Source organism: Lottia gigantea (genome assembly GCF_000327385.1).
Source record: "Lottia gigantea unplaced genomic scaffold LOTGIsca_78, whole genome shotgun sequence".
NCBI lineage: Eukaryota > Metazoa > Mollusca > Gastropoda > Lottiidae > Lottia > Lottia gigantea.
The window spans coordinates 1,606,275-1,617,889 of NW_008710601.1; the positions used below are offsets into that span (position 1 = coordinate 1,606,275).

General features: G+C 31.9%; 1 protein-coding gene across 1 annotated transcript; it reads right to left on the minus strand.

Annotated features, from left to right (window-relative positions):
- Nucleotides 1–607: 607 nt before the first annotated feature.
- LOTGIDRAFT_132183 (hypothetical protein) lies at nt 608–10,521 on the minus strand (the record flags this gene model as incomplete). Its single annotated transcript, XM_009066618.1, has 15 exons — nt 608–674; nt 1,130–1,314; nt 2,998–3,083; nt 3,393–3,454; nt 4,000–4,081; nt 4,601–4,708; nt 5,117–5,208; nt 5,609–5,795; nt 6,936–7,005; nt 7,647–7,729; nt 8,167–8,233; nt 8,577–8,640; nt 9,141–9,247; nt 9,452–9,534; nt 10,404–10,521. Coding segments are annotated over 15 exons (1,461 nt in total), but the record flags the coding sequence as incomplete, so codon positions are not given.
- Nucleotides 10,522–11,615: the final 1,094 nt, after the last annotated feature.

Genomic DNA, 11,615 nt, shown 5'->3' on the forward strand with positions numbered 1-11,615 from the left:
TGAAATGAAAGGAGTTTTACGTCCTACTGTTCTGCACCATGTGAGTTAATGAAGACAGGCAATGCTGATTTTGTCAGGACAGTGTCATTAGCCTGCTCTATTTCAGATTCCAACTGTCGAGAGATCTTTAACATGCACAGCCTGTAGCACACAGGGCCTCGGTTTATTGTCCAGAAATAACCTTTTTCAAACCTCAGGAGTGATGGAAGTCTTAAGGTCTGTCTGCCTTTCATTGCCACTATTTTTGTGCTCCTAAATTCCTGATTTTAACCCTGTATGTTATTTCTGTAGAAAATTACATGACTGTATCCCTTCAATTCAGAACTAGACCATTAAATCTCAAGTCATTTTTCTAGTTCTGAGAATATACAAATTTTACATTCTACTTTTCCGTTCCAGTTTGGCATTGACATAATTTTGACAGGTAAGCAACTACACTTTATTTATTTTCAACTGTTTAGGGTTTCTCTATCTATATATCTAACCTTGTTAGCATGCTAGCTATAATCTGAGTACTAAGCAACCCAAACTCCCCTCCCTGTCTAGAACAATATATAGCTGGTAAAGTTTTACATATAAAATTTTGAATAACAGTAAGAAATAAGTATTACCTATCTGGATAAAGTCGTTGATGTAACATTAAATTATGTGTGGTATTAAACTGTAGAAACTGACTAGAAAATAACAAAAATATTCAATATAGCTTTTAGTTGACTAACATGGTAGGGGACAATGTAAAAAACTTTGCTCAAGTTAAAATCTACTTTTCTCTGTCGTTTCAAAGAAGAAATAAGCCAACAACCAACAAAGCATAATTGGCTATGGTGAATTTACAGATTTTCATAGGTATTTTAGAGAGTTCACATGCACATCATTTGATGTCACAGTATCTCAGGCAAATGAATGAATATGGGAAGATTTCAATATTTCCAATGGTCATATCTTCCAAACTCTTTTTAATCAAGCTTCTGAAAGAAGACTTGGCATATAGTGTAAATCTAGACAATTCCGCAGTTTTGTGAGCCATTTTCAAATTCATATATCTTAGTTTTTACTACAAAAATGATTTTCCTTGACCTTGACAAATTTTTGGTGAAAATGATAAGAAAATAGTTTAGAAGAAACATACGAATGAGTATCCCAGGTGTCTGCTGATGGAAATATTCGAACCCAACCATTACGTCTGGCATCTTCTTCTTTTACACGTCTGAATATCTTAATTTCTTCACTATTTAACCCTGCTGTTGTAGGATTCTTACTTTCACTTTTCTTCTGGTTAGCAATTTGTGAATATGAACTTGCTGAAGTTGGTCTCTTTTGCTGTAATGTAAACATACTTAATCAAATTTGACCTTCACCTTGTACAGTTCTGCATCCAATTGCTGATGTACAGAGAATTTTGCAAGTCTGGAGCAAATATTCCATATGTAGTTGTATGAACTTGAACATGCACAAGGTAATGCAAACACCCCTGGTTAGATACTTGCTTTGGTTGCTATGACAACATGACATTAGGAAACAAAGTATCTCACTTGACTCCTTTCACTGTCCAATCTGAATTATTCTAAAGGGATTGTAAAGAGGATTTCTTAATCTTTTATGTTTATCAGGGACAATTTGCACCATTCCAATTTTCAATGAGACGTCTGTTTTATGACGTCACACCTGCAAAATTTGCTTGCACCACATAATATCTTTATATGGATTACGTCATAAAACAATTAGTTTTAGTGGAATTGCAGGAACCACAGACTTCTGATTGAAAATTGGAATGGTTCAAATTGATGCTTTCATTGTCCCTGATACACATACAAAATTTAGTAAACCTCTTTACAATCCCAATCCCAATCCCAATCACAAAGGTGTTATTTTTCTACATGAAGAGAAGATATAATGAAATAAATACTATCTACAACCAGCAAGATATAAACAATAAAACTTACTGAGGTAGCAGATGATGGTCTTACTCTAGCTGACTGAAATATTAATAGCACACAAATCTACTCTAAATATCTACTAATTCAAATTAACTACTAATAAATAATTTGTTAGACTAAACCCAAAATATGGTGCAAAGCTGATGCTTGGCCATTCAACACTAACTGTAGCTCTAGGGTTAGGGGATGAAAGCTGACACAACGGGCTAACTCCCAGAACCACTATCAGCTGGGCTACTCTAATGCCACAAAAAAGAAAGTGTTCCAATCCAGTCATTAGAGGTAAGTATTCAATTTACACAGTTGTTAAATCCTTCAATTTGATATTTATATTGCCAGGCACTGAATATCATGGGTGACCGCTTGAAACCTCGTATAACAATATATATGAGGCAGAATTACTTTTCGAGAAAAATGCATGAAACTCTTTGTACTCGTATTTTGTTAAAATCTTTTTTATCATTTTTTTTACCGCTATACATGGTCTTCATTCTTTGAAAATCTAAACCTTGTATAACAATTTGAGTTCTCCGGCCTATTCATCCAATAACTCGTATTATAATACAATATACAAGGTTTTTCATTTTCATCTGCAGAAAAAGGAACATTTAACCTTGTATAATGATATATTTTACGAGGTTTTAAATCTGACTGTATATATACATGTTATTTAATTATTGATTTTTGGGTTATTTACAATCAAGCTGAGAATAAGAGGTTTTGATCACAAGATCCACGCTTTTATGAGCTTTGCGTATGGTACCAAAAAATTCAAAATACCAAATATGGCATATACAAGGTTTCTAGAGGTGACCCAGGTTTTGTGAGTCTGCGAGTGAAATAGAATAAACTAAGACCAAATTTGAGTACAAAAAATAGATGAAATAATAAAAAAAAAACATCTGTGCACATCTAAACTCTAATACTTAAAGCTATAGTCAGTAAACAATTACTATGCATATTTGAACATGACTGGATGTGCAGTTATTTATATCTTGTTGCCTGGTAACTGTCCGATGATAATAATAACTAACGAAGATATAGATGAATAACAACTGACCTTTGACCTAGCTAATTTGGAAGCTATTTCTAGATTACGACGACTCTGTTGTATAGTTTTCACCATTGGATCATGACACACCAAACCTGCAAGAGCAAATTTGTATCAATTTTGTGATGGTTCGCTTCTATCATCACATTTTTAACTTGAACAGTTGCAAAGAACAATTTATAGAATGAAGCCGAGAATTAAGGAATGCCTTAGCGCTCAAACTTGTAGAAATGTAGTGGCTCTGAATGCTTAGAATTAATCCCATTGAGTTCTGATGGTGCAATCTTTTCTCATTTTTCGGTGCGTGAAGCTAAACATGAAATCAGTTAATCAGGAACAACTGGTAAAAAAATTTAATGGATACTAAGTGTTATTATTTGTAAAAAAAAATTATTTTGACTAACCAGTTAAACTAAAGAGATCACATAACATATTGGATTTAATCTTCAAATCCATTGGACTATCACTGAAATAATAATATTTAAATGGCTAGTGATAAAACTCTGTTGATCTTTGAGCACCTTATCAGACTACAATTAATACTGCACATGATTTGACAAATTCCTTAATGCTCAATAGACATATTCCATATTCCATTATATTTTGGAAATTTTATCTAGTGGAGTATCTGGATTACTCACGAGTGCAACATTGATTTCCTTTTTTTTTTTACATGACTTGCAACAAAATTTGTTGATAGTAATGTTAAAAATGAAAGAGCCAGTATATCGTGGGTGACTGCTGATCTTGTGATCAAAACCTCTTATTCTTAGCTTGATTGTAAATAACAGGTTCAATGTTCCTTTTTCTGCGGATGAAAACGAAAAACCTCGTATACTGTACTATTATATGAGTTATTGGTTGAATAGGTCAGAGTATTTAAATTGTTATACGCATACAAATAGTTTTTTGCGTTTTTCTCAAAAAGTAATTTCGCATCATATATATCGTTATACGAAGTTTTAAGTGGTCACTTACAATATTTATGTTTAAAATAAAATAACAACCTACCAGGCTAAAGAGGGAGAAAGATTAACTTCAACAATCCATGGTTTTAAATTTTCATCTATCAGCACATCAAACCCATATAATTCTATAAATATAATACCAATGGCAATTATGAAATTTGTTAACCCTTTCAACGCTAGCGGTCGGTTTACCAGCCATATACTTAGGCAAAATATACCCAAGCCGCCGGTATTACTGCCGTTACTAAGTGACGTCATACAACGTTAACATCATACACTTTTACTTTTATTACTTGGAGTTCAGGGTATATGACGTTATATTTCATTTACACTAAGGGTTCAAAGGGTTAAGATTTCAAAGACAGCGTCATTAAAATAAAGATAGTCGTCAAGGATATTTTCTACTAGCTAGTCCATTTACAGCTGCATTGATCGACACATTGAGTATATGGTCACCAGAAATTCACACACTGACAATGATTATAACCCAAGAACACTATTGTTTACTCTAAACAAACATGCAAATGAAATAGATATCACCACGGTGTAACCATTTCTAAATATATAATGAAATGATTTTTCAACTTAACTTTATGAATAGGACAGAATTTAACTGTATTGTAAAATGACAGAATCAAACTTACCAAAACAGTTACCCCTATGTGGCATGAACATTTTACAAGCAGTAGCTACAGGTAATTCTACTGATATTATAGTTTTTATTATTACATCTTCTATTCTCATCATTAAAGCTGAAAAAATATTCCACATTTTAAAAGATATAAGTCCTGTATGTCCATATATAGATAATTAATTCAGAAGATATGTAAATATACCCCAACAAATTTGCATAATTATTAACAATATCTATATTTTAACTTTTATCCTATTTTATTCTTTTCATGGAAAGACATTGGGATACTTTAACAGTAATACTTAATTTTTTTTAGTTTGAATGGCAGTTTCATCACCCAGGAACAAGAGCAGAAATTTCTCAAATTTGAACCTAATTTTCAACTTATGATTTTATACATATCAAGTTTAACAGTTAGAAACTTAGAAATTATGGAGATGGGCCTACAATCTCTACAATGTGTAGACAATCTCCATTAAGAGAGTTGTAAATGATATATATTCCAACTTGACAATATATTATTTACCTGCAGTATCTTTGCCTTCAGTCCGTAAATATCTTAATAAAGCTCCTAGAGACCATTTATTACCGTAGTCTTCAACATCAGGGTCATCATTCCTACAAAATATTCAAATACAATTCAGAACTCTTATTCTTTCGGACCAATTGTAGATAATCACTCTGGATTTACATAAGAAATATTAATGCCACATAAAGGGATTGTAAAAGGCTTTTCTTAACGTTTTATCTATATTCGGGAAACTGCATCAATTTGCACCATTCCAATTTTCAATCAGACGTGTGTGGTTCTTCTTGCAATTCCACTAAAACCAAACTTTTTATGACATCACTAACACAAAAGCTGCTATTGATATATAAGGTCCTTTGTGATATTGAAATCATAAATTCCTTACTTTTAGTGCATTGAAAGAACCACAGACGTCTGATAGAAAATTGGAATGGTGTAAATTGATGCTCTTTTGCAACATAGACAAACTTGAAGTGGATTAAAGCTTACCTGACATAGTCGTCACTTTTTTTATTAACGCTATAGTTAGTCAGATGCATACATTGATTTCTAATATGTTTGGTGATCTTCTCATATCTTACTGTAGCAAACCTGGTTAACCCTTCTTCAAATAAATATATTACTAATGGATCATAGGATGTCACTGCTATATACAATCTTACATCAAATTTAAAACCTAGAAAGATATTTAAAAACCTAGAATTAGATCTAAAAACCTAGAATTAGATCTAAAAACCTAGAATTAGATTTAAAAACCTAGAATTAGATCTAAAAACGTAGAATTAGATCTAAAAACCTAGAATTATATTTAAAAACCTAGAATTCGATCTAAAAACGTAGAATTAGATCTAAAAACCTAGAATTAGATCTAAAAACCTAGAATTAGATTTAAAAACCTAGAATTAGATCTAAAAACCTAGAATTAGATTTAAAAACCTAGAAATAGATCTAAAAACCTAGAATTAGATCTAGAAACCTAGAATTAGATTTAAAAACCTAGAATTAGATCTAAAAACCTAGAATTAGATCTAAAAACCTAGAATTAGATCTAAAAACCTAGAATTAGGTTTTAAAAACCTAGAATTAATTAGATTTAAAAACCTAGAATTAGATTTAAAAACCTAGAATTAGATCTAAACACCTAGAATTAGATCTAAAAACCTAGAATTAGATCTAAAAACCTAGAATTAGATCTAAAAACCTAGAATTAGATTTAAAAACCTAGAAACAGATTTACAAACCTACAAAAATCACACAAAATTTCATGTTTCAAACTTTTATTCTGTTTTTTTATTAGCTTTTATTTTTAATAAAACCACTTCAGATAGGGTCTAAATACAGCCTTCTTGAACATTTGTTTGATAACACCACCAGCTAATAAAATTCCTGCACTCTATAACACTGGGATATTATGATGCGAACAGACAGTGTATTCCGAGACGCATTAGACACTGAAAGTATTTTTTGTTCACTTCAAAAAATCCCAGCGTTCGAGAGGGCAGAAAATTGATTGGCTGATGGAATCATCAAACTGTGAATGTTCAAGAAGGCCGTCTTTAGACGTGGCTATATTAAAAATAATTTAAGCTAATAAAAAAGTTTGGTCTCATTTTAATTAGACTGAATCTGGTTGAAATTATGATACTCTTCTTATTTTTGACAGCTTCAAGGGAACTTTATTATTCAATAATTATAACAACAATTAGGTGAGAACAAGATGCTAGATTTGAATTCTGAAAAGCTGTACGCATAGCTGAAATAAAGCTGGTAAAGCAAATATTGAGATGATCCTATCTCTATAATAATAAAATCTTACCATCTATTAACAAAGGACTAGCTATATATTTACATACTATTACATTTTCATCTAATGGCACTTGATCAGGCTGAAAAGACAAATGAAATGAGATGGATGTTTTACTTTTCTGTTTCAAATGTGATTGATGAAGATAGCACAATGCAGCGTTCAATGAGAGATATTTTTTTTTTTACAATGGCAGCATAACTCTATTATGATTTCCCAAAAAATTGGGGGATCTTTTGACTAATAGCCTATAGCGTAGGGATTTCAGTTTATTGTCTCATCAGACGGACTAGATATATTCTCCAGTCCTTCTAACCTGCTTCACTGACATGGAAAGAAATGAAAGAAAAGTAAGAGAGAAACAACTATATTTTAGAGCTGGTCCTTGGCCAAACCTCTTGGCATTGATCTTTGCCGGATTATCTCAACCCATTTACAACTGGGTCAACTGGAATTATGAGTGAAGATGACTTATTCAAGGTCATCAGACTTTCACATGCCGATCTTGATCGGAACCCATAGCCTCCATTCGCTCGACGTAACCTAGCAAATGACGTCATGTTAAGAAACAACGCTCTAACCAACTGTGCTATAGAACCTCACAAAATGGGTTGTGATTGGACCAAATGGATTGAAAAATCCACTAATCAGCAAAGCATGTTAGCACCTCAACTATGAGTTTATTTTGCTGATGCCATAGATTCAAGAGACTAAGAGACTTACATGATTAACAAGAAAGACTCCTCTACCTCTGGATGAGGCTACAGGTTTGACTATATATGGTCCTTTATCTTTTAAATACATAGCTGAAATTATAAAACAAGAAGGTCATTGGTCAAAAAAATAGATTTCAAAATCATTGTTAGTGACTGACCAATCAGATGATTGAATGAAATGTACCGGTAATGGGGTATTTATATCCTACTGGTTCTTTCTGCTCCAGTTTGAACAAACAAAATACGGCAATGTCCTGAAGTGTGTAATAAATAAAAATGCCAGGAGAGCAGCATTAGTACAATAAAAACTCTTTTTTCAAATTTCCATCTGTCAATGTACAGCCTGTAGCAAACCAAGCCTTGGTCTTCCCTAAAACTACAAGACTGTTTTCCACAACAGCCTTTTGACCTGCATCATAAACAGTGAAAAACCCAGGCTAAAAAGTAAGTCAAAAGTTATCTCAAAGACCTATGCCAGGGTCTAATTATTAGATGCAATTAGTGGAACTTAGGAAGACAATACTTACAACAAAAATCTTGATATTCACCAGGCAAAACAAAACTTTGTGGTATAAAATCAAAATGTTTGAAACCCTGAATAAAAAAAATAGCAATGAATGACGTAAAAAAAACTATGTAAAAAAAATCAATATATTAAATGTACACAATATATAAATACTTAACATCTGAAAATTCACTGGTTCTTTCATCTTCAATTTGAAATCATTTATTCTCAGAAATCAAATGGGTAAATTTCTTAGGCAAAGAATAGCAAAAAAGCAAAGTTGAAGAGTTCCTGAGTACTTCTACATACATGTACTGTAAGTTATAGGTATTTTAGCTATTACGAAAAAAAAATTAAAGAAAGTAAGATTGCTTATATAACTGCTGCTATTAATATCACCTTAACTACAGTAAGCTTAGTCCTAAATATTACCTTGACTTGCTGCATTCTTTGTATATTTTTAAACAATCTATCCTTTCTCGTCAATTCATAAGACCTATATCAAAAAAAAAAAGCATATAACATACTCACAATAAACTATAATAGCCGATCAAAGCAAGAATATAAGACACAAAAATTTCATTATTAATGTATTATTGATCGGTGGTCTGACAATCGATAATTGATCTCAATTTGCTAATCGATAACCAGCCCCAGTTGCACATGAATGAAAACAAGTGGACAAAACATTGTTTGCAACATCTGATGCCACACTTCGACAGATTTGTCAAGTCAGTATCTCTTTCAGAGAGTCAACGAAAATTTAAGCATAAAGGAATGCAATTATCATCGTCAGCTCAGCATCTCTCTCTGAGAGTCCTAATAATTAATCAAGGTTTTGGGATATATTTACTATAAATACCAATAGGCTAGTTACTCTTATTAGTAGACAAGATTGTCCCAAAATTTCTTTTCCAATACTTAGCACAAGGCTTTGAATATGGAGCCCAAACTTACTGAAGCTAAGATTCACTAGTTCACCAGTAACAAACTTACCTCGGAAAATGGTTAATCTTCTGGAATTCTGACATACTGCGTAATGTAAATGGTTTGAGATGGCCATTAGACCATACTAAGTTATAATCTGAACTATTGGGATGAATCTGAAAATATTAAGTCTGTTTTGAAAATTGTGTCCCTTTGGAAATGGCCTGAATATTTGCAAGGCATTAAAATTATTCAAATGAAAGTAATTTTTCTTTCTTGCTTTCAATTTGTGAATGTTTTATTTCTATCAGCTAATTGAATAGATGGCTGAGTTAAACTTTCAGTTGAAAATAGCCTTCAAAACATAGGAGAAGTCTCACCTCATGGAAGCCATGTGACTGTAAAATATTTCGAATAATTTTACACTCAGAATTGGTAAACTTATAAGCCATGTGATAACGTTCTGATAAAAAAAAGAAATGTAAGAAGAATTATTTGTCATTATGTTCCCCCCATTAAACGTGAGAATTTGTAGCCAGGCACTTGCTTGTCCTTCTATGAGCTCTCTGCTTTTAAAGGAATACTACGTCTTAGAATGAACATAAAATTTAAGAATTTTAAACTTGGCCTATAAGACCATATATTCATCAGTAGATATACCTGGTGTCATAAATAACATAACAAGATCCTTATATAATCTGATAAATCCAAAAAACTTAGTAATTATCCATATTAAGATTTAAGTGTATTATCACTTTAAATGTTGTTCAAATCTTGCATATCTAGTTGTAGAAAAACATCTGTACTGATAAAGGTCGCGTTAATTGCGAATTCCTGTGTATAAGAAATATTCCAAAGATATAGGGATTGTAAAGAGGTCTTCTAAAAAATCTATGTGTATCAGGGACATTGATAGCGTCAATATGCATCATTCAAATTTTCAATCAGACGTCTTTGGTTCATGCAATTCCACTAAAACTAAGTGTTTGATGACATTACTAATCGTAAAATATGCTCAAGGACTTTGTGATTAGTGACGTCATAAAACACTTAATTTTAGAGAAATTGCAGGAACCACAGACGTCTGATAGAAAACTCGAATGAGGCAAATTGTGTTTGATGACATCATTAGTCGTAAAATATGCTTTATCACGTATAAGGACTTCTCGATTAGTGACGTCTTAAAACGCTTGGTTTTAGTGGAATTGCAGGAACCACAGACGTCTGATAGAAAATTGGAATGAGGCAAATTGATTCTATCAGTGATACACATAAAAAAATTTACAAAACCTCTTTACAATCCCTTTAAATTCTATCAAATAACAAGTATACCTCCTACAGTCTTCATATTCATATACTTCTTATTTAAAATAGTTTCAGACTTAAATATCATCACAGGATTCTTCTTGCCGTACCCTGTCCACACAATATTCAAATTATCTGATGAACTGAAATAATAAATAATGTTTCAAAATATAAATTTGAAAGAAACAAAAACTGAAATAAGCTGTACTGAAGATGATAGACAATGATGAGTCTGAAGATTTATGTGGTTCAATGTCCAGTCTCTTTGTGTGGTTCAATGCAAAAAACCTTAGGATATGGTACATTTTACTCATCAAGAACTTCTTTGTCACCATTTTATAACTTTGTGTAATTTGCATAATTAGATCTTTTAAGAAATTTAGAAATTGATAATTTGATAATATTCGACTTTGTTAAGAAACCCTTTGATTCAAGTCCCCAAAGAATATTACTCTTGAACTTTATGGAAGTCTTAACTTATGTAGTGCTCTTCCTACCTATTTTCTTCTTCTTCATCAGTTTCATAATCAGAATCATGTTCTGATCTTTCATCATCACTTCTCTCAGAAGGTGTCATAGACCCACCATCAGAATCTGTTACTCTGGCAGCCATTTTTTTTTTTTTTTTTTTTTTATTCAGTTCTGAAATTAAAAGAAACAGAAGTGTAAAGGGGTAATCCGTTTTTGTGTAAAAAAGTTTTCATAATCAAAACTGTTGTAAATTATACCTGAAAATATTTTTCAAGTATGTTAATTACATTGATGTATAATCTTGATCAAACTGAATCCATACTTGAGGAGGGTTTGGGTGTATTTTTCACCCAAAGTTAATTTTGAATATTGGGGTTGATGTCCTTACATCTGAGGCCAACATACTTGTTGATGGCACATGACGTTCACCTCTTGAGGATTGTGTCCAATAAATTTTGTTAGAATTAAGGTTCATAATGTGTGTTTTTGAAGCCATTCCAAACAGCATTTGTAAAATGGCAAGATTATAAGTTTATTCAATTGAAGGAATAAGCTTATGTTGTACTTTCACAAATCTCGGTTTCTTGGTTAGTTATTATTTCTACGAATAATCAAGAGGGCGAGTCTTTTATTACGTACGTTACATTTGGAGCATTTTTTTGTGTTTTATTTCTATGTAGTTATAACAATTTATAGTGTATATCAACTGAAAGTCCACTAAACTTTACTTTGGAACATATGACAGATATTGAAATTAGTTAAAACTTT